The sequence below is a fragment of the Tachysurus vachellii genome, chromosome 11 (assembly GCF_030014155.1).
Source record: "Tachysurus vachellii isolate PV-2020 chromosome 11, HZAU_Pvac_v1, whole genome shotgun sequence".
NCBI classification, from domain to species: domain Eukaryota; kingdom Metazoa; phylum Chordata; class Actinopteri; order Siluriformes; family Bagridae; genus Tachysurus; species Tachysurus vachellii.
This window is the reverse complement of record NC_083470.1, coordinates 20407696-20431765: the sequence shown is the minus strand read 5'-3', so window position 1 is coordinate 20431765 and position 24070 is coordinate 20407696. Positions and strand designations below refer to the sequence as shown.

General features: G+C 37.7%; 3 protein-coding genes across 3 annotated transcripts in view; 2 read left to right on the top strand and 1 right to left on the bottom strand.

Moving 5' to 3' along the window:
• The window catches only part of espn (espin), a 45377-nt gene extending 40028 nt beyond the window's left edge, over nt 1–5349 (top strand). The window contains exons 12-14 of the mRNA XM_060881060.1: nt 2765–2845; nt 3262–3281; nt 3812–5349. Of these exons, the coding sequence (XP_060737043.1) occupies nt 2765–2845; nt 3262–3281; nt 3812–3959 (249 nt within the window). The 3' untranslated portion in view covers nt 3960–5349. The remainder of the gene's footprint in view (nt 1–2764; nt 2846–3261; nt 3282–3811) is intronic.
• Nucleotides 5350–5984: 635 nt separating this feature from the next.
• Nucleotides 5985–17645, top strand: arhgef16 (Rho guanine nucleotide exchange factor (GEF) 16). The gene is made up of 15 exons (XM_060882161.1): nt 5985–6091; nt 7437–8056; nt 9240–9291; nt 9556–9710; nt 10135–10191; nt 11295–11455; nt 12650–12802; nt 13343–13472; nt 13587–13661; nt 13837–13929; nt 14164–14318; nt 15711–15857; nt 16343–16413; nt 16576–16677; nt 17352–17645. Exons 2-15 carry the CDS (start codon nt 7544–7546, stop codon nt 17489–17491), a joined length of 2004 nt encoding a protein of 667 aa, XP_060738144.1. The 5' UTR covers nt 5985–6091; nt 7437–7543; the 3' UTR covers nt 17492–17645.
• On the bottom strand, nt 17637–22989 carry ybx1 (Y box binding protein 1). The gene is given in 10 exon segments (XM_060882163.1): nt 17637–17989; nt 18863–19133; nt 19255–19352; nt 19468–19779; nt 20206–20295; nt 20417–20450; nt 20667–20730; nt 22641–22795; nt 22797–22929; nt 22932–22989. Coding segments are annotated over 9 exon segments (1158 nt in total). The 5' UTR covers nt 22975–22989; the 3' UTR covers nt 17637–17989; nt 18863–18904.
• Between the last annotated feature and the right edge of the window lie 1081 nt (nt 22990–24070).

The following is a 24070-nucleotide window of genomic DNA, read 5'->3' as shown; positions in this document are numbered from 1 at the left end:
CTTAATTTTGAAATTTAATTCTTCTATAAACATATGTTTCTGAGGTAAATTTAATTATTTGGATTCTTGAATATCATTGTTTTTTATTTCATATATATTTCATTTCTATATGGGTTTTAGCCACTGTTGTACTGATGACACCAAAAGCCTAAATCTCTGTTATAGACATACAGTTTTAATAGGGGTTATGACATGAAATGGTACCAAATAGTGAAATCCATTGTTCTTGTTTCGCCGTTATGAACTTGTATCCCATTCAGGGTGTATTCTCATGGTGTATGCTCTGGATTTACAGCTATACACAGATGTGACATTGGCAAATCAACGCATAATTATTTATTAGCTTCTCGTTTAAGTGATTAAAGTCTGTGTATTTAGCATTATTTAAGGGCCCACTCATTATTAAATTACATAATTACTATTTTCATATGAAGATTACAAGTATTTCATCATTTTTTACGGTTCAAATACTACATCTCCTTTTAATTAATTTGTTCTCTAATGAAATTGTTTTTGCTAAGTGGGTGAACATTCGATGTTTTAAACTCAAGCTACAATGATTTATACCATTCAAGTGTTTATTGATGGTAATTTTGGATGTTAATTTGATTTATCCAAGTTTGAAGTGTTTTTGTTTTTTTTTTGTTCCACAACAATAAAATATGTAGGGTTGTTAATGTGTACTTATTGTCTCTTTTTTCTGTAAATGAATTTTTCTACCATTCATTACATGTAGTTCTTAAGCTCCTATACATACTTCGAGGACAATAATGTACTCAAGCACTTGTATTTTTATTTAATGTGCTACCTGTGCATTTCTCTCCTTTTTCCTTTTGACTTAAATGTGCATATGATTTTAAGAACACCATACCTACACTGAAGCATGGTGATGGAAGCATTGAAATATGGGGCTGCTTCACTGCAATAGTACCGTGGCTTTATGTGTCATTAAAGGAAACGTGTACTGTGGCATATTCGAAGACCTCAATAGAGATAAAAATGAATCTGAGGAGAAGATAGAACTTTCAACAAGACAACAATCCCAAATGTACAGACCCAAGAAGGACTTTGTATAGCAAATCTGGGCATTTAATCCCATTCAAAATGTGAAAGATTTTGAAATTGTAGTCTCTCCGACAGACAGTCAGAACCTTGGATAATAGAAGACAGTTTGCTAAGAGTTTAAAGGCCATAATTGACTAAACGTAATTTAAACAAAATTTGAGCCATAACTAAAACTTACCGCTTACTTCTTTAGACACTTCAAAGTTGTAATTGCCAACAATAGCTTTGCAACAAGTACTATTGTCTGTCATTTCCAGTGTCTGATTTTTTTTCCGCTACCAATTTCTGTATTAATGTTTATATTACAGTATTAAGCCAAAAATATATTATTTGTATACGTAAAGTGAATATATGCACTGTATGCATATTAAATACACAAAAATTTTGAAAATGTAAAATATACAATAATTTTCCACCCAGTGTTGACTTTTGATTAGTCAGCGATGTCAATCTGGCTATAAGCTCTTCACTGGTTCTTTAAATGTTTATCGGATAATTAAGAGTTCTTGCTTCCACCAGTTTAATTAGTTGATTTTTGTTTTATTATTATCCTACTTGTCACCCAACACACATTATGTTTGGATTTCGTATGTGTTAATGATCTGAGTAATAATACAAAGATCATATCCAAAGCTTCAGTGTTGAAAACTCTACTAAATTACTAGTAACTAAGTTAAACCTATCCACTTATTATTTACATGTTTTAAGTGTTAATCTATTTGTGCCTTTTTGGTGTTTTTTTTTTTTTTTCTTAATTATAATTCCCAGGGGAGTATTTAAATATTAAGGTATAGATTAGATTACGTAGACCCTGGAACCCTTGCTAGTGAAATTGCTTTATTGAAGCAGATTTAGTGTAATTGATCCACTTTAAAGGGAAGATGAGAAGCTCAAAATGGCCACCTCCTGCTCTGGCTTCTTGTTACAATGTGTAAAGCTGCAGAATAAGGTTTCATTCCATGTGAAGACAGAACTGTAGACGTGAACTGTAGATTGTACACCTTGGTTTCAGGTCTTCCGCCTCGAATTTTCTTTCAATCTTTAGACATGAGAATACACAATGTACAAATTTGTTGAAAGCTTAAAAATAAACATGGCAACTTTATATGCACGTTTCATACATACAGGTAATTATTAAGTGTTTTTAATAAGCAAAAACAATAAATTATAGATAGTATAATATATTTATATTGTATTCAGATTATGTACAAGTGCAAAATGTGATTATAATTAAAAAAAAAAGGTAAGCTGTAAAAAAGTGTAATGCAGAAAATAAAGTCAAGTAAAGTCAGCCAAAGAAGTAGAAATATTTTAACCTGCGTTTAAAAATGTTCTGTAGATTGGTTTTTACAGATATGTAGCACGAAAGCTCATTTTTACACAATATTATACATGTTCATGGATTTTACAGACCTGCTGCGTTTACACTGGCTCTCAAAATATTTGAAGAATGTTTATATATTTTAAAAAAAAAATGTAATGATCTTGTTTTAAATACTAAAATAAATTTTCAGATCAAGCTAGCAATATCTTTATCACGCTGATTAGGTACGTGTAGCACACTACCTGTTAACGCATTACAGTTAATAATGGTTTATTTCTCTGTTCTTAAATCACCTATGACTTGTAGAAGTGTAAATAAATTAAAATGATGTTTCAGTCAGCTCACTGACCTCACTGATTTGTCTCTTTCTTATAGGTTGAGGAGGAGGAGGCTCGGCTCGCTTCGATGCCTGCTTGGAGAAGAGATATCATGAAGAAAAAGCTGGATGAAGAGAAGTGAGTAAAATCACTGTCATTCTCCAAATTATCTATTTGACTTCATTAATTCCTAAGTAATAAAAATATGCTAGAGTGATCTGTAGTCTATAAAAAAAAGCCTCTATAATTGTCACACACTCAACCATGATATTCTGTTTGTGTGGTATTTTTTTTTTCATTGGTATGCACTTTTATAGAAAGATTTTATGCAGTCTGAGAAGCCATATTTACTTCTTTTCATGATATATATAATCTAGCCAGGGATGCCCAAAACTTTAGACATCTGTAGCAGTCTATTATACAGACTAGTTTTTTGAACTGCTTGTAAATGTCTGCCAGTGTCTTGAAGTATCTGTGTGTTTTTACACATCAGTTAGTACATTCCATGTAATTTATAAATGTCTCATTTTCTAATGTCTCTTATGTACCACCTGGACGGGCAGGGAGCAGAAAAGGTAAGATATTCACAATATGGAGGAGATGGAGGAAAATGTGTTGTCTTGTATTAATTTCTCGGCATAATTAAAAAAATGTATAAAGATCTTGATCTTGATAGAGAGAGAGAGTGTATACTATATATATCAACTATATATAATATATATAGTTTAACCAGTCTTTACCCCTACACACTTCTCTCTCTTTCTCTCACAATCCCCTTCAAAAGTATTTGAACAACAAGGCCAATTCTATCTTTTTTATTATTTTTCCCAATATACTAAAGACATTTGGGTTTGAGATAAAAATCTAATTATATTCTATGGTTAAACAGAATTTCCAAATCTTAAATGTTATTTACTTAGGACGTGAAAGCTGAATTTTGATCATATTTTTAACTATTTAGGGTTTGCTCTCAAACCCAAATACATACACTATATATTAGCTAGTTATTTTATTTGTGTGTCTGTATGTGCACTATATAACTGCATTGTTCTCTTTCTTGCCTGTTGACCTTCTTGCATTTCTGTGATTTCTTTCGACACGGCAGGAAAGCAGAAGAGCGACAGAAGATGGAGAAGGAGAATGAAGAGAAGTTGGAGCTGGAACGACTACGTACATTAGGCTATGATGAGACCAAGCTGGCGCCGTGGCAGCGGCAGGTCATTTTAAAGAAAGGCGATATAGCCAAACAGTAGTTTGTCCCTATTCTTTTGCCGCATGTGTCTCTCATCGTGCATCATCTGTAGGACACTGCATTACAGACAATTCTCCAGCTCCATTCCACGTACCGAGTGGCTAAGCACAGAGCATGGCTGTTTGAATTCATCCAACTGCAGATTTGTACTGTTCAGGACTTTTAACAGATCCATAGTACATTGTGATGAGAATTATGTGTGATTGTAAAAGCCTATAATTCATTAGTGGTCTCTGTGCACTTGTAGATAGATTTAAAGAAAGAAAAACATTGTCAGTCCGCCAGCAATAAAGGTACATAATTTCAGTAAAGTTAATATACTCACATTTTCACACTTAACAGTCTTCAAAGTATTTTCATGTCTAAATAGAGCAATTATTTTAAACAAATATTTTTCTTTTTTTAAAACCTGCAAATCATTTTTAAAGGAAATTGGAATATAGCGTACTACTTAAGCAGATGCTGACATCAAACTACATATAAGTGCACTGAAATAATTGTTAAAGAGTGATTTATCAACTACTTTTGGCATATGAGAGAATGATATATTAATTGACAGTAATGTTCACAACGTTAACATGGATTTTTTGTGCATGTTTGTTAGTTTATATTCTTAGCAACCAACCCATTAATTAATAGCATTCTTAATTAAAAAATTTTAAGATTTTAAAAATGTTTTAATTATTTTTACACAGTGATAAAAACGTGAAATTATCCACACCTGACTATAATTATAGCAGTTACTGTAAGATGCACATTTGTATTTTCATAATGTCCAGAAAATGGCAGATTCCTCTGGCTTTAATATTCTACTGTGTAATGCATTACACACATTCTGTCCAAAAACCAAACCACAGAGTTTACTCTATGTGAAGAATATTGGGCAGATTACATGGATGTTAATATTTACATCATTACATCTACTAATAACAGTAGACCATCCCTTGTACACATAGGGTACCTGGATCTCAGAAAAGTGCCGGATGTGTCTTTCTGAATGTCTGTGTATATATTGTTGTGTCTGTTCTGTGTCATAAAAGGTGTGATAGTTTAACGTGATGTATTTAGAGTGTACATTTTTTTGCAAGTGTAAAAGAAATTGTCATTCTCATTCAAATATGTGCAATGCATGCAATATTTAGTTGAAATTCATTTGATGCCATATTGATGTTTAAAAACAAAGCTATAAGCAAACACAATTGCCATTAGAAGATTTTCTATTTATGAATAATGTACATAGTTATACTGGGGGGAAAAAAATGTTTCCCTTTTGTTGCTGCATGAAGGTCCTGTTTTTGTTCCTCCTTCTTTGCTTGCATTGATTTATTACTGTAAACCATCATTGTCAGACGGGCAAATGTAGCAAAATAAAAACATTTGATTTCTTGGAATTCAAAGTGCTGCCTTTGAATAAATATAAATGGCCTGTTTTGAAAATTTTCATTATGTAATACAAAAGGTATTTTTCAAATAATCAGATGGTATATTTATAGTCATGGAATTATATGTCATATATCTAAGCGGCACAGTATTGTAGAGGTTAGTGTTGCTTCTTCATAGCTCCGGAATCCTTGGTTCAGTCCTGAGCTCTGGTTAATGTCTGTGTGGATTTTCTATGCATGTTCTCCATGTGTATTCTCACTCCGGATAGTTTCTGGATCCATTTTGATCCAGACATGGAGAAAGTGGTTACTGGTGATAAATAAATTAAAGCATTAAAATAGACAAACATTATTTATTTATTTGTTTGTTTGTTTGTTTGTTTGTTTGTTTGTTTATCTTTGCCAGGAACTTAACCCTTGCACACATGTAAGTCCAGGGTCGTAACTGTATTTGACCAGCAGATGACGCTATATATACATGACAGTATCTACAAATTAATCGGCCATAATGTATGGTAATAATTATTCTAATGACTCTTTCAAAGCAAAGAAAGCAACAGAATGCTCCAGGGTTGAAAACCGATTTAAATAATGTTATTCTAAGTACTATAAAGCCATATAAGCTCACAGATAAGTACCTGTCTGTGGTGAAGCACAGGGATGTGGGCGTGGCTTTCACACCTGTACTGTATACCCGGAAAGCGCACAGTTTGCTCGTCGGATGAACGTGTCCCAGTTTTAGACTTTAAAGGTATGTTTTTTGTTTTGTTTTTGTTTTTTTATTTTAACTTTAAATGTCATTAACTTGTCACAAATCTTGAGAATGCTGTGAAGACGTTTGCGTTTACGTTTGTTTTTGGTGGTTTGTTTGTTTGTTTGTTTGTTGTACTGAAAGCGCAACCTTTATACTACAAGGGGAGAAAAACTTAGTCTCTTAAAGCTTATACTGTAAAAGCTAGAGTTAAGATTTAATCCTGAACACATTTATATTTCTACATGTTTAGTTTACATAATACTGTTTTTTCCCTAACTAAATAATCACTGTGTGTGTGTTTTTGTTTGTTTGTGTTTGTGTGTATGTGTGTTTGTGTGTGTGTGTATATGTATGTGTGTGTGTGTATATATATATATATATATATATATATATATATATATATATATATATGTATATGTATATATGTATATGTATGTATGTACAGTATGTATGTATGTATGTGTATGTGTGTGTGTGTGTGTGTGTGTGTGGCCTGCAGTTTGAGTCAGGACAGTTGCTTCTATCTAGTTTATCTGGGTGTGTAGTTTCAGTTATGTAGCACTATGTCTATCAAAACAAAACAATTAAATATCCCTAGTAAGTCATTTACTGCTTGCTGAACAGATAATGTAATAATGTATAACAACTAAAAATAATATCATGCATTTAACAACAACTCTTATTTCACTTTTTTTTTTATTTTCACTTTTTAACTCTTATAAATCTGTCCTAAACAGATTGGTGTACTTGAGCTTTGTTCTGCTGTTTAACATGGCAGCTTGATTGTGAAGAGAGTGCACAAGGTTATATTGAAGTGATTTCAATAACAATATCATCCATGTGCATTATCATCAGTACTTGGAGTTTTGATTTTCTTGCTTATACACATTTGATTGAAATTCTCACACAACCGGCTTGTGAATATATACTTGAATATAATTCCAATCTAAATATAATTCCAATCTAAATATTGGAAGGTGATTTAAAAGTTGTGATTTAGTTGCTGTCTTGCTTGTTTCAATTAAGAATCTATCAAACCTTTTTAGGAAACTTTTCTGAAAGCTGTTTCATTCCTCTGCCTTTTAAAAACAATCATAGAAACAATGACATAAAGGATACAGTACTTGAACTTCTGAACAGGTTTGGGATTCCCCTGAATACTGTAGTTTCTGTTCTGTTTTCTAGGACTCACTTCATGTATTGTCAAGTTAATTAGGATTATTTGAACAATGCAGATGAGTTAAACAACTATTAGAATCTGCTCCTAAACAGGTTTGATTGAGTTCTGAATTATATGTCTAACTGACCAAGATCAATCCCATCCCACCTGTCTCTTTTGCAGCATGCAGCTTGTGACAATGGTCTGCTGAGAACCACTGCCCTAAGCCAATGTAACTGTTGCCAAAGAAACCCTTCAGAAATTTCTTTCAGAAGTAAAATAGGTCCACCATGTCACACCAACAATCCCAGACATCCAAGGGGGACCAGTCTCCTCTCCTTCTGGACAGCATGCTCTCCTCCCAGCTTCATCTGGAATGCCAGGACGATTGTTCATCCTCAGGCACAGAACTCACTGTACCTGGACAGCTTTTACAGACTCCTGTAATCCTCAGCACGCAGAGTGAAGTGGCTCGGAAGCTTGGAACCCAGCAGCTCATTCCCAAAAACTTGGCAGTCACCAGTCGACCAAAGAACCGCCACCACACCACTGTGGTCACGATGCCTGTTGCCCGTGAAGTCCAAAAGAACATCCAGCGTTTATCTCATGATCCTGACCGCTTGTGGGAGGACTATGACTGTGATGACGGTGGCTTGAGCAGGAACCGCAGGAACAGGTCATACCGAGCTGCGGTCACCAGTCTCGATGCAGATTTGGCCTGTAAGCAGGACCTGCTGCAACCTGTTAGTGAGGACAAGGAGAGATTACCCAGCCCAAAGCCAGTCCGCAGCCCTCGCCATACGGTGAGCCAAACTATGACCTTCTGTTTTTTTTTTGTTGTTAAACATCTAAGGCCGTATCCCAAGTTGTTATGTATAAGTAGTGAAGATTTAATACCAAAATTGCACATACCAGTATTCAGAACTCAAACATAATTACAGCATTATCCTTTAAATTCTGCTCCTTTAAAAGTATTTTTTTCATGCTTTCATTTTTTTTTTTCAATCTATTGTCATAAGTCTCACTTGATTTTATGTTGCATTGTATTGCATTTGACAGCAAATGTCCTTATTAGATCTGCTATTTTTTCAATGGCTTAAAGGCATGTGATCTAGTCCCTAAAAACAATTCTGTCTCAAACGCTTGGAGGTGTGAACTACGTGCAGTTAATTTGCATAATTTCGAAGAAGCATGCAAAAATAATTGATTTGAGTGTGTGTAACCCCTCTAAATATTAGTAACTCTTTTGAGCTTAATTCACCAACCTTTATTGCTTATGTGTGAATGCACTTTTTCACTTATTTGTTTTTCTTCTTGAATTTAATTTGTAGCAGATGTCGTCTTAGGGCTAAATTTTATTTTAAAATATAGAAACATCTCTTTTTTTTTATCTTTGTTATTACCATTAAAAGCACTGTTTATAGAAATGGACACACACAACCTCAGTATATGCTTTGCGTTTGTCCTAATAACAGGTGTACAGGAAAATAAAAGTTTAAGTGAATTAAAATGAGATTAAGAAAACAAACTCTTCCCTGATGACACCTAATGGGATGTGCTTTGGGCTTGTTCCAAATCATTTTAATTGAACCATGGCTGGTTGATTCCTGTCACCCTGCAGAATAGATGCAGCGATTCTCTGAACAATGATCTGTACGAGAACCTCAAACACATGGGAGTAATCAGTGTGTTGTGGAAAGTTTGTGATCTGGCTTTGTGCTCTGTCCGTGATTCGCTGTGTTAGAGTCAGGAATGCTTGATTTTGTTGCAGCAGCTGGACTGCTGAATCATGTTTGGTTTGTAAAATACAATATGCATCTGTTGTGAATTTCTATTTTAAATAGATTTTAATAATTGAGTATGCAAACATGTGCCAGACCTTGTTGTAATTTCCCATGAGTTGTCATCCCAAGAAGCTCCTTGCATTCCACAGGGATAAGATCACATATTTCTCTCTCTCTCTCTCTCTCTCTCTCTCTCATATAGAGATCCTTGGGTAGAAAGAGGAACCAGAAGCATGCTGGATCCTTTAAAGATGGTATGAAACTAAACACAATGCAGGAGTGGCAGAGATGTCCGCTGTTTATTTGATGGGGGATGTGTTCAGTGTTGACAGGAAGTTTCTCATGGTTAATTGAAAGACCCTAAAACTACCAAATGTGTATTTACTAAACATAAAGCAATATGTGTGATAAATAACATTCCTTCTGTGAACCTAGACCTAAACTTTTGTACAAACGATATTTTTTGATATTCCTTATTCCTAAGTAACACTAGTAGTATCGCTGCCATCTTGCCACAGATCCAAGATTATACCAGGAGATCAAGGAACGAGGTCTCCAGTCAAACAGTCTGGGGCCTGATGATGAAGAATTCAGCCAGATGCCAGAAGAGGACCAGGGCATTGTTGTGAAGAACTACAAGGCAGCATACATGACCTGGAGTCAACTTCCTCAGGTAAACAGGAGACGGAGCAGGAGGGCAGGAATGATTGAGTGAAAGAAGAATGAAAAAGCACAGTAATGGAGATGATAGACCTATGGCTTATGGTTGATTAGCATGTCAGCTTTAAATATGCAGAAAATGATCATGAAAATGATCAGATCAATAAAGTCTGGAAGTTGAAGAGCACAGACTTGCTTTATGGTCCTGGAGATATTTCGCCACTATTCCTTTATAACCTTCAGGGTAATTCCATGAAAAGTCTCAAGCTTTCTGATTCAGATGAACTTTTTTTACTTTGTAGCACCTGAGCAGTAAAAGTTGAATCCTTACCCTACTCTAATGACTGTGGAATTTATAACTTGCGAGATTGAATGATCTGGTCTGACTAATCCTGCAGGATTATGGTTCTATTTTTTGTCTCATGTGAAACTCCCAGGTGAAGGAGATGGGCATTCTGGAGAACATTTCACCCGAGGAGCGTAAGCGGCAAGAGGTAATTGCTGTAAAAAGATCTTATCATTTATTTTTCAAAGATTTTCCTTTCATTTGCTTCTGATATGAATCCATTAATATTATCAATACAAAGGAAAACTTTTCACTGTGTTATTCAACTGAGTGAATAGCAGGGACTTTCACATGTGATAGAGGTTAAAAAGTGGCCTGCTTTGTGGAGTCTCACTGCTGTGTAAATATCAAGGTCCACCTTGTACTCACAGCACGGCCACTCCCTGTTATCCTATTTTTGACTGTTTCCCGTCATGCAGCATTATGGATCCAGCCAGGTGTTTGTAGTGATGTCATATTTTGTGCATACAGTATGTGGTTTACTTTGAAGGCCAAATCAGTTTTCAAACTAATCTATCTACAGGATATATGTAACATTAGGCTCAATTTTGTCCATGCATTATATACTTGTACACATAGATTAAGTAATTCTTCTTCTTCTTTTGGCTTTTCCTGTTAGGGGTCGCCACAGCGAATCATCTGTTTCCACCCACCTCTATCCTCAACATCTTCTACTCTCGCACCAATTACCTTCATATCCTCTTTTAACACATCCATATATCTCCTCTTTGGCCTTCCTCTTGACCTCTTACCTGACAGCTCCATCTCCAACATCCTTCTACCAATATAACCATCTCCCTCCTCTGTACATGTCCAAACCATCTCAATCTATCCTCTCTGACCTTGTCCCAAAACAGCCAACCTGAGCTGTCCCTCTGATCTGCTCATTCCTTGTCCTGTCCATCCTGATCACTCCTAAAGTAAACCTCAACGTCCTCATCTCTGCTACCTCCATCTCTGCCTCATGTCTTTACCTCACTGATACAGTCTCTAACCCATACAGCAGAGCTGCTCTCATTACTCTCTTGTACACCTTTTCTTAGAATATACATTGTCATTCATTATTTATATCCATCAAGACCTCATTTACAGTGTAGTAATACTTTTAATAATAATGCAAGAGTTGCTAAGTAGATGTTAATAATCAAAAGTAATTTTAAAAGTGTATTAATATCAGTATTGCTATCTGTTCACAAAGTGCAATTCTCCTTGTTTCTTTCTCAACCAGTATCTTTCTATGCATTCATGTAGGTCATTTTTGAGATTATGACGTCCGAGTACTCGTACCTGCACAGCTTGAGCATCCTGGTGCAGCATTTCAAAAGCAGTGAGGATTTGAGGAAAACTTTGACTAAAACTGAACACCATCACCTCTTCTCTAATATCTCTACAGTCCACGCCATCAGCAAGCGGTACAACAATGGAAATACAACTCAGTGTCTTGAAAATAACACATTAGTGAAGTGTGTAAATGTATTGCAGAGTTTACAGTACTTTTCTGTGCCACCATCAAATCATACTTTATACCTAGTACACACACATACACACACACACACACAGTCCAATTTTTTAGGAACACCCGAGTGTTCAAATGGCATCAGCACACACTACATAAAAATAATGTAGATACTGGACAAGAGCTTCAGGTCTTCACGTTAAACATCAGAATATGGAAATAATGTGAACTCCATTTGACTGTGGCATAATTTTTGGTGTCGAGTGGGCTGCTTAGAGAATTTCAGAAACCAGGAAATTCTTCCGCACACACAGCAGTCTCTAGAGTTTACACAAAATGGACAGCTGAAGAAGACCAGATGACATTGTTCCATATTCAGCTGTCCAGATTCACTGGATCTTAATTGTCTTATACCAATGTGTGTTGTGTATACATAGATGCATACTGAGAAATGTGGTTTCTGTGGCTTCCTGTCAGTCGAGACATTCTGTGACCATTCTCCTCTAACCTCTCCAGAGGAGAGAGAGAAAAAGCAAACACAATTATATCCCAATGCTATAGGAAAAGCTCTTTTCTTCAAAAGCTTCCCAGTGTGTCACTACTGACTTCTAACATGTTTTATTATGCCATTCACAACGTTCACCTGAACAGAAGACTTGTTGAGACACGCTTGTGAAACTGGTTTTGCAACTGAACCACTGTAAAGAATCAAGTTTCTCAAAATGAGGGTCTTGTTTGCACACCGCACGGCTCTTTATTATTAACTCTCAGTGACTGAGACAAGAAGTCTAGATTTACATCAACAACCAAAAAAAATACAATAATGTTGTCCTACAGATATTTGGAATGATGTGGCGCAAGTCCAGCTTAACTGATGCGTAACTGGGTAAGTATGAGTTAGGCACAGAGCGAGGGAATGTAGATTATGCTATAATGGAAAATGGGAGGGATTACTTTTGTAGTTGTTTTTTAGCCTGGGGGTTGTCATGTGACTGGAAGAAACCCTTTAGAAAATGAAAAAAAAAAAACTTTGGCAAAATACCAAACAAACTAGAATTCTTTTCAATTGCATAAAAAAATGGTTGCAACAAGCAAAATGGTGATTCAGTGGCTCATTGCTAAGCTCAGTTTTATTTTTGATTTTTTGCAGATTTTTTGAAGATCTTGAAAGGCGTCATCAAATGAATCCACTCGTTACGGACATCAGTGACATAGTCCAGGACCACGCTGCAAATCGCTTTGAACCATACATCGTGTATTGCTCTAACGAGACCTTCCAGCAGAGAACACTGCAGAAACTACTGTAAGCTCACATTCAGAGATGGGACAAGTAGCATATTGTGGCTAAACTTTAATAATGATGAGTATAATTTGCAGGGATTTGATCTTTCACTATTTTTGGATCCATAACCTGGGAACATTTTAACATTTTGAAATTAGAATAGAATGTCATTGAGGTTAAAAACCTCTCATAGATTTTTGACATTTTGGAAACATTAGAAAATATCTAAATGTTTGACACAAAAAATTGACTCCTAATTCTTTATATTTTTATATAGATATATATTTTCCACCCTGAGGTGAAAAAATTTCAGCATGATGGATGGATGGATGGATGAGGATGTTAGATACTTTATTTGTTACTGAATCTGATATGGCTTTCTACTCATTATATATGTCCAGTACAAATGCTTCTGCTCCTTAATCCCCAGGGTCTCAATTTCAGTTCTGAACTTTAGGGACAATACTGTCTTTATGGAGATTTATGGAGATTTCGGTTGTCCTATTTCCTCCTACCTTTCCAAAGCAAATCTGCAACCTACCCATCGTTTGTGTGTTTCAGCATAACAAATACCGCCTTTAAGGAGGAGCTGAAACGAATCGAGAGCAGTCCTGAATGTGGAGGATTACCCATGATCTCCTTCCTCATTTTGCCCATGCAGAGAGTCACTCGTCTGCCCCTGTTGATGGATGTGAGGAACACACATACACACACATTTATATTTAGAGTTTGTCTACAAAGGAAAAAATGTCCTATTACTCCCTAGTGGGATAAAAAGTTTTTGTTTCTCTCTACATTCATGCAGACCATCTGTCAGAAGACAATTAAGCAGACGACTGAATACTATGCAGCACGCTGGGCACTGAAGGCCATCAGTCGGGTGCGACAAACTTTTTCGAGAGAGAGATATATATATATATATATAGGAAATTGGACTGAGGAAAAAGTGAAATAAATATGTTTTTTTTAAAGTATGATCAGATCAATTGTATGTGTGTAACACATTGAGTGCAATGTGTGTTTGAGAGTAATTCGATTGTTTGTTTGCTGTTTAGTTGGTAAAAAGCTGTAATGATGGCGCCCGTAGGATGGAGCGCACCGAACAGATGTACACCATCCAGAAACAGATGGATTTTGGAAAGATTAAGGTCTCTGCCAGTGCTCTGTAGTCCTAAATAAACAATATGCCTTTCATATTTATGTAATTCCTGTCGTAAATAGATTTTAGCTAAATACTCCATTGTGGTGCTGCTTCATAAATTCAGCCTCTGAGTTCAGTCTACATTTAACCAAAGAGAATAAAAGAAATAGTGTAGCTGTAATGAAAAACTATTTTTGTGATGTAACCAAATTGAGTTTGTGCTTCTGTTATGTTTGTATAGCCGTTCCCGCTAGTCTCAGCCTCTCGCTGGCTGCTAAAGAGAGGTGAGCTGTCCGTGTTCACAGAGGACCTTGGGATCTTCCGGAAGGCCTTCATTCATAAGAGCTACTACCTCTTCCTGTTCAATGATGTCCTCATTGTTACAAAGAAAAAAAGGCAGGTCCACTCATTCACTGCTCTCCACCACCAGATTACTTAGCTGTCCAATCGTAAACACTAATCTCATGGAGTTCTCCATGCGATGAATTATTTTTTGTAATGGATGGGAGATGCGTTTGTAGTGAAGCAGCTTTCACAATTAACACTAAAATTATCTTGAGTGGAATGCCTAGCAGCAACACAACAAACTTCACACTCATGTACTGATAAATTTCAGGTTTTGTTTTTTATTTTATTTATTTTAAGCAATGTAACCTTCGACATGTGTTTTTCTAACTGCCCTGTGAGTTAGGGCAGGAGGTCAAAGGCGAGATGGCTGAGGTAGAGAGATTTGGAGATAGACAGACGAGAGATGGACGAATGGAAAGACAGACTGAAGAGAAAGGCTCAGAAGAGCACAGACAGAAAGGGATGGACATGGGTGGAGACAGAGAGACATGGAGATAGATACACAGATAGACATGGAGATAGATACACAGACAAACAGATAGACATGGCGATAGATACACAGACAGACAGATAGACATGAAGATAGATACACAGATAGACAGATAGACATGGAGATAGATAGACAGACAGATAGACATGAAGATAGATACACAGATAGACAGATAGACATGAAGATAGATACACAGACAGACAGATAGACATGGAGATAGATACACAGATAGACATGGCAATAGATACACAGACAAACAGACAGACATGGCGATAGATACACAGACAGACAGATAGACATGGAGATAGATACACAGACAGACAGACAGACAGGCAGATAGACATGGAGATAGATACACAGGCAGACAGGCAGATAGACATGGAGATAGATACACAGACAGATAGACATAGAAATAGATACACAGACAGACAGACAGATAGACACAGAGATAGATACACACACAGACAGATAGACATGGAGATAGACAGACAGACAGACATGGAGATAGATACACACACAGAAACACAGAGCCCACACTGAGCAATAGGACAGTTGGTGTAGCAGGACATGCCTTACATTCCTACACAACTCTTAAACATATGTAGCTCAGAGGACCTCAGTTATCAGTCACACCCAGACAATCCACTGAGTGAAATGCCCTTAACAATAGTGGTCATGCACAATAATGGTGAAACTGCCATTCGTGATTAACAAATCAACACAATGATCTATATCCAGTGTTGCTTGTCTAAAATAAATGACTGCAATACATTTGAAATGAACAGAAAGCATCCTCTTCACATTATACCATAAACTGTTCTCCAGCTCTATTTTTGGAAAACATCTCTATGTCTAGTAAATATGGTTTTGTGTGCAAATAAATGAATTGCTTTAATCACAGGCTAATTTTCTAATGCGTTTGTATACGTGTTCTAAATCTGTGTGTGCAGTGAAGAAAGCTACCTGGTGTTTGACTATGCCACTCTGGAGAATGTGGAGGTTGAGGAGGTGCAGGCTGACAAACTCTACCTGCGGCTGGAGATGAAACCCAACAGCGAGGGGCGCTGTGAACAAATGGCTCTGGTGGCTGAATGCAAGTGGGTCAATACACATCTTTAGCACCATCTGCTGACAAAACTAATCAACTCCCAACTCTCTCTCTCTCTCTCTGCACGTATGTTTGAGTGCAGCTAGCACTCACTCACTCATCTTCTGCCGCTTATCCGAACTACCTCGGGTCACGGGGAGCCTGTGCCTATCTCAGGCGTCATCGGGCATCAAGGCAGGATACACCCTGGACTAGTGCCAACCCAGTACCTGCTTATATTCAACAGACAAATCCTTTTCCTATAGCTACACCCTGTTAATGTTACATATGCACAACTGCAGAAGCGTGAAGTTCTAACTTATATTACAATCAATTATTTGGTGGAGAAATGCGCTAAAGAATAAAAGAAAGCAAGCCCAGGATCTAGCTTCCAATGTTTTATTAAAATGATATTATCTGCTCATGTACAGTGGTGTAGTATAATTTTAACAGTGTAATTATTTTAGATTTATGTATGAATGTCTGTGTTTGCAGGCTGGACAGAGCCCGTTGGGTCACCGCTCTACGCTGGTCTAAGCAAGGTGAAACTTCCCCGAACAGAGACGGTGAGTAGGAACTGAAACATTACAAGTGAACAAATTAAAGCTTGGTTTTATTTAGTTTGAAATAAGTTAAATGATTTTCTTCTCTGTAAAACTGTGGTGTTTGTTCATTTAGCCACTTAAAGGTTCTTATTTTAGAAACGTATGTAAATGTGTATATTACAGCACTTCCTCAATATGAAGCCACCAAAGCATATATGCCCAAAGAGCCAGACGAGCTGAGTCTTAAGCAAGCAGAAGTAGTCATCATCTTGCAGGAAGTGGACGGTAAGACAGCTTACAATACTTTTTTTTTTAATAACTTCTCCTTAAGGTTTCAACAACTTGGTCATTTACTAGTAGCACCAATTGTTCAACAATGACTAACTTCTTATATAACTGGTTACCTTTCCTAAAAACAATATTTACATATCAGAGCCTGAAGCAAATGAAAAAGGCTATAATTACATTTGTTTCGAGGGACATCTTGCTCAGCATTCCAATGTGAAAGAGAACACCAAAACAACAGAGTTACACAAGGTGCTCACTTGTATTTTCACTGAACTGATGGTAGTTACAGCTGTAATAAAATTACATTTTAATTAATATGCTCAATACTAAGGAAAAGCATTATTTAACAGAAAACATTAATTCCAAACATGTTTATTACGTGGAAGGAATCTCAGATGTCAGAGCTTTGTAACAGGAGTCAACACTGTATAAATTGAGACAACAGGAATATACATGTCTCTATGAACTTTTCACCTCTTGTGCCATAACAATAGATGTACCTATAAACGGTTAAAAGGATTAACACACTTGGGGAAATGCTGCCCTTCAAATAATATTTGAAAATATTTTGAGAAACTTTTTTGTGCTTTAAATTTCTGCTTAAAGGCTGAAGCTAGTCAATGCATAATCAATATTTTTATAGCTTAAACTGTAGACGCATTTTTTCTCAGGTTGGTGCTATGGGGAGAGGATGAGAGATGGAGAAAGGGGCTGGTTTCCAGCCAGCTGTGCTACACAGATCACCAACAGCTCCATCATCGAGTGCAACATACAGCGTATGCATCGACTGCGCAAAGAGACAGATGTCTGATCAGAGTCTATTCCATATGCCTCTCTGGCTAAACTACAGACTAACGCTGTCCATTAATACACTTTTTAGAAATAAGCATGTGACCCTCTTATTGTACATGAACTATGGATTAAAAAAAACAAAAAACAAACAACAAAACCAATGAGAAAGTTCACCTTTGACTTTTATTTTTCAGCTTGCCTTTTGTTAAAATTCATGTTTGGATACATAAAAAGTTATTTAAAAATGTCAAACTGACCAGATATCAAATTACTTTTTTTTTTTTTTTTAAAAACCATTTGGTGTAAAAACATAAGACCGATTTAGAAAAACATCTGTTGTTTCCCCAAAACTTTTAGCTGTCACAAAAATAATGGAAAAACACAAAATAGGGCTGCATAGATTCTGCAGGCAATCGGTGGTAATCTGGTCAAATGCATGTTGCAAGCTTTAGACGATCGTCAGGTCAAATCTGGTTCTTATTGCTCAGATCTTAGATGTTTCTTCTTGTTGACAATACTGAAAAGAAAATGGGGGAAAAAGTTAATTCAAGTATACTTGGGTTATGTTAGTCATTTTTTTTAAAAAAGTTACTTGTCCAATATTCTTAGATTATAAATTGGAATGTACCCCACAAGGTAATACGTTGGGTATAAGTGAGCAGTGTGTATGCCCGGCCTAAGACAATGCACTAGAGGCTGAAAGATTTAATGCAGAGTCTGATCCAGCTTTGTCTCAACTGAAAGTGCAAACTGAAACACTAGCCCAAGCACCATGCTCTGATTCATTAGTATAGCTTTGCAGTAGACAATTGCTAATAAGTCTTAAGTATTTTTTTAAAGCACTTGTGGATGCAGAATTCATGGTGGGTTGCACTGAACCAATCAGATACAAAATAATGTATATATGTGTGTTAGAATTAGAAAATCAAATAGAGTATTTGAATTCTATGAACCAAATGGGTTTTAAATGAAGCTTTTGCTCATCAGAGTCACATGATTAAGACTACATACAGGATTAGATCAGAGTAGAATCCACAAAAAGCAGTTACTATTTGAGTGCAGTCAACATTAACAAACTTTTGTATTACACCCACAATTTATTTTTCCATAGTGGCCCAGTATTTAAAAAAAAAAATAGATTAATTTGAAAGTAGATTTCACAAAAGGTCAAAAATACCCAAAGTAACATCGACATGAACTACAGTGACTAAAGCATCACTCCAGCACAAAAGTGACCAAAAATAACTAAAGCCCTAAACTGCCCTAAATGGAGACAGCAATAAAGTGGCCACAGCTCATTTAGTAAACCCGTTTAAGTTTAATCAGCAGCAAGTGTTTAACCCTTAGCAGCAGGATGATTACAATAAATGCAGAAAAATATTAAACCAACCCGGCAGGATGGTGTGAGATGGTGACGCCGGCGGCGGTTGGTCTACTCATTCCCGCCCTGTTCGGCCTCGGGAGCGGCTGATTTATCGGTTGATGCATCGGCTGCCTTGCCGTCCTTGCCATCCTGGGGCTTGGTGGACTGAGGCCGTCTGCGGCGATAGTTGAAGTTGCGGCGGTAGCGGCGCTGCCGGGGCTCCTGATTCTGACCACCCTCACCCTGGTTCTCCTTATCTTCTTCCCCTTCCCGTGCAGGCCGGGGTCGAGGTGGTCCTCTGCACACAAATAGCCATGTAAGCCATAAAGCTATAACTGCTTTTACATTGATCCTTTAGGTCATCTATACTCATGTAAGCAGATAGTCAGAGCCCCCAGCTAACAAGCAAGCCTACAAACCTTGGTCTGAACCTTGGCCGGTAGCCTCTGTAGTAATTCTCTCTCACTGGTTTATTGCCCTGGTCTTGACCACCCTGGATTTCATCGCCTTCCCCGCCCTAGAATCAACATTCCAATGAAGGGAGGATGCAGGAAAAAAAGGGTTAATATATCTTTAAATTAGTTTCATCCAACAGTGAAGTCCAGGTTTTTCAGCATCTTATTCCAGGGTACCTCAGTCATCTCTCCTCTGGTTGGAGCACTGCTGTAGGGAGGTCTGCGGCCATAGCGTCTTCTCACGTAGTATGGGGGGTAGCGCCTCCTGCCAGGGAAGGTGGGCTTGCGCTGCTGCTGCTGATCAGCTTCACCGGCACTGTCTCCTGCCTCCCTCTTGTCTCCTTCTCCATCACTTGGGTAGTTGTCCTGGTAGTCACGTGGGGGGCCCCTCCTACGTGGGTAGCGTCTGTACCGGTTCCTGTCGGCCGCATATTTGCTACCCTGAACGGGCACGCCATCTGGCCCAGTAACGTTGGCTGCCTCTGCACCCTGCAGAAATGGGGTTTAAACACGGTAATGGTTAACGGTGTGGAAATGGTTGGATGCATCACTAAAATAGTCTCACACGTATTCACTCATGCTCCATAAAAGGACTGGGAGCTTTTCAGAATCAGAATCAGGTCTATTGGCCAAGTGTGTTGACACACATGGAATTTGGTTCCAGCTGTTTGTGACTCTCAAAAGTACAGACATAAATAACACTATACAATATATTATATATATATATATATATATATATATATATATATATATATATATATATATATATATATATATATATATATATATATATATATATTTTTTTTTTTTAATAACAGACATGCAACATTTTACAGGGATATATTTTATTTGCGTCAGCTTAGTTTTATTTTTTTATATTCAATGTTGTCAACATAGTCAATACAAAGAGCTCACCTTTTCTCCTTCAACCACATCAAACTCCACAGTCTCTCCATCCCCTACACTGCGAAGGTATTTCCTTGGGTTGTTCTTCTTTATCGCAGTCTTGAAATAACAAACAAAAAAAAGAGCAGTCACATTGAGAGTTTCAATGAACCATTCATTTTCAACTAATGCAACAGTAAGAAGGGAAAAAAAACGTTTAGAACACATGGTTCACACATACCTGGTGTACAAAGACGTCTTCTTTTGTGTCATTCCTTTTCATCAAAACAGAATAGCCCCACACAATAAATGCAATACAATTTAAGAGATAAAAAAGAGGATTTAGACAATGGTTAATACATAAACAATAACATGATATTTAAAGGACTCAGCAGCTTGGCTACAAGTATTTAAAAACTCTTAATAGGATTGAGGATGTTCCCTGACCCACATATACTGCCTAGTTTCTGAGGGGGCAACAAGCACTTTACCTGTTGATGAAACCATAGCCGTTTCTTACGTTGAACCACTTCACTGTCCCCAGGACCTTTGTTGCTACAAGGGGGATGAATAAACAAACAGGCAAATAAGAACTACAAGCTTTTTCAGCATAGTATAATTCATTCACAGCAGTGTTTGAGATATTAAACAGCACAGCGATGAAAGAAGCATCAGAAACCTAAACCATTACCAAACTCGAAGCAGACTATTTATAGTCCCCAACTGTCGCGCTGTTTATAGACTATGATCTAAAACTGTCTGCATAACCAGCTGCTCATATCTAATCTTTTATTTCCAAAATTGTCCTGGTGATGAGTCGAGTATGAGCGTGTACGCTGAATTTAAAATGTGCTGCTGATTTCAGACTTGAGAAAACGACACATTCTGGAAGAATAATTCACGTAGAAAGAGTTACATCAGGTAATCGATATAAAATAGTGAATTGACGTAGATTCGAGGAAATGACACGCTGAGGGCTGAAAGCAGGAAGACACTCACGTGGTGCACGATACTAGCTGCCTGAAAAAAAAAAATTAAATAAAATAAAAAAAACTATAGTTTAAAGCAGAATTACTTGCAGTCTGCTGTACGCTGTAAGTAAAATCTGCAGGACGACCCCATACCCTCGGGTTGGGTGGGAGACGATTTGCCCACCATGTAGACAACTAGCTAGGCTGCTAAGTAGCCCGTCATGATGCGTTTGTAGCAACTAGCCTCAACCATGTGGTCGGACCTGAGCCAGTAAGCAAACAGTCAGGTCCGTCTAGCTCACGTATACATACACAAATTAATTTCGTGCTTTCGTGCTCAACAGTTTTAAGACGTGGTGGTGCGTTTCGGTGCTGTTCCTCCCAATCACCCGAAGTTCGTGTACGCTTAGACAATGGAAATGTCCGCATCCCAACAGAGCGGCGGACATTTTGGGAATGCCAAGTTAAAAAACACCTAGCTAGCGACACTAAACCAGTTTGGTCTTAAAGGCGTTTTACGGCTATGGAAATATATCTACGTTATAATAAACCTGGACAACATCATAACTCCGGTGTTAAAGCGTCCGGTTGATTCGCTCTTTGCCCACATTATCGCGCAGTACAGTAGGCCAGAAGGCTGGTCATACACGGACTATGGCAAACAAAGAGTACCTCAGCTCGTTTGTCTGGTAATTCTTAAATAACTGCGGTATACGTTTAAGCAATAAAAAGTAAATTATTGTTCCTTTATTAAATATATAGTTCATAGTGATGTACCCATAACTCACAAAAACAAACAGACCACTAGCTACCAGTGTGTGGATTTTGAGGACAGGAACACAGCGGGTCACGATCAAGGCCAAACTCGCCTCGATACCAGATGAACACAAACCATAGTGTCCAGTGGGGACGGGTTCGTCGCGACAAGTTTATTTATTCTTGTACGACAGAGTAGTCGTTTTACTTAGAATTGAGATCCATTAGAAAATGTTAATTGTTACAAATACAGACTAGTGGCCGGCCGGCGCTGGAACACGCAGCGACAGGCCTCAGGTTAGCATTCGGCTAGTTAGCATTCGGCTAGTTAGCATCTCGGCTATCCTCTCAGCCATGAAACGGCTCGACACGCGACAGGAACGGAACAGAGCGCGTGCGTCGCTGTTTGGATATTTTACGAAAATGAGCCGTCGTCGCGAGTGTAAGTTGATCCATCTAAGCAAATTAACGTTAACAGGGCTGACTAAGTTACTTCAGAAAATTTACCATTCGACTCATTTCTTCATATTTTCCCCTCACAGAGACACAGTACCGTGTCGAAAAACTTCTGGCACACAAAAACTCCCCAGTTCCGATATTTAACAGATAAAGCTATTGCGGTAGCACAGAGGAGAATCGTATCCAAAACGCGTCCTTAAAAACACTTTATAACGCTAGGACCTCGGAGTGTGGTCACTACACAACACACGGGTTTGTAAAGTAGACACCGAGGCTCACCGATGACCTTCTTATCCCCCGCGGTAGCTGCGGCTGCCGGGCTGGATGGACTCTCCACGTCGTCGGCAGGCTGCGGTGGCTGCTGTGTTTCGGCCTCGCTGCTCATGGTGGTTTCTTGTTGGTAAAGCCGGCGGTGGCTCTCTAGTGTGTTCTTTCCCGGTGCTAGATGGTAACCTGGGCCGGCGGTGGTGGGGGCTACTGCCTTCGGGCTCTCTACTTTCCTCTTTCCGCTCCCGTTGCCGATCGAACTGGACGGACTTAGTAAAGACACTGGAGGATATTCCTGAGCAACATCCAATTCTTTCTCTGGATTGGTTGAGGAGTTGGTCATCATCCTGTTTCGCTCATTTTCCTCAAGCTTATTGGGTGGCTTTGATGTCAATCATGTGTGTCATGGCACATAGGGCCTGTGATTGGCTCGCTGCGAAACGAGTCAGCGAAGGTATTGCTCTACACGTCGTTAAAATGGAGACAGAAAAGAATAAACACAAATGCCTGCGGTTTTACACACGCGGGTTAGAACAACGATTTTAAGTATTGGGTAATACATTGATTAGCTGTTAATTGTCCCCTCGTGTGTAAAAAAAGGTACATTTTTAAATCCAAACTCTTTAAAATGGAAGAGGCTGTGCTTATTTAATTTATTTATAATAACAACACATTTAGTAACGTGCCCCTGCCCTTATGAAAGGGACTCCTTTCATTGTAGTGACAAATGGAACTGAGACTGTATTTAAATTTATATAATATATATACACACACACACACACACATATACAAACACACACACACTATATATATATATATATATATATATATATATATATATATATATATATATATATATATATATATATATATATATATATATATATATATATAAAATATCAATGTCAACTTTTCAATATTGTCTTTAATTATTTCAAAATAAACTAGTCATTAATCCCAGATAGAAACACTTAGCAAAGCAGCCAGACAATGTTGCTTTGCATGAAGCACCATGTCTATTTTTTACCCTTGTGACTAAATTTACAATTTCAATGTAGAAACAGGGCGTTTAAAAACCACGTCCCCTCACACAGATACTGCCCACAGCATTTTAAAAGGGAACACTCGATGAGACAGAGTCATGGCAGAGTGTGAGACAGTCCGTCACAACCTCCTCCACTTTTGTCATGTAAATAGTGTGCTGGCGCTGTAGCCGAGTGGCTGGACGACGTGTGAAGAGCTTGTTGTTAACAGCCCAGCACAAAGACAGCCTTTAACATTGACCCTCAGAAACCTCCTGCCGAGACCAGAGCTCTTCCAGCTCTTATGCTGAAAGGGCTCTTTTGTGTGGAAAGGATGGGGGTCTGAGCCATGATGGTGGGTAGAGAAGGAGGCTTTTGGATGGGTTAGGATGTGGATTTGGGGAAGGAGCAGAGACAATA

What these genes read in the sequence shown, in the direction of transcription:
- arhgef16 (XM_060882161.1), top strand. Translation starts at nt 7,544, where the DNA reads ATGTCACACCAACAATCCCAGACATCCAAGGGGGACCAGTCTCCTCTC. An exon ending in TGCTGGATCCTTTAAAGATG is followed by an intron (nt 9,292 to 9,555) that starts GTATGAAACTAA and finishes ATCTTGCCACAG; the next exon opens with ATCCAAGATTATACCAGGAG. An exon ending in CCTGGAGTCAACTTCCTCAG is followed by an intron (nt 9,711 to 10,134) that starts GTAAACAGGAGA and finishes TGAAACTCCCAG; the next exon opens with GTGAAGGAGATGGGCATTCT.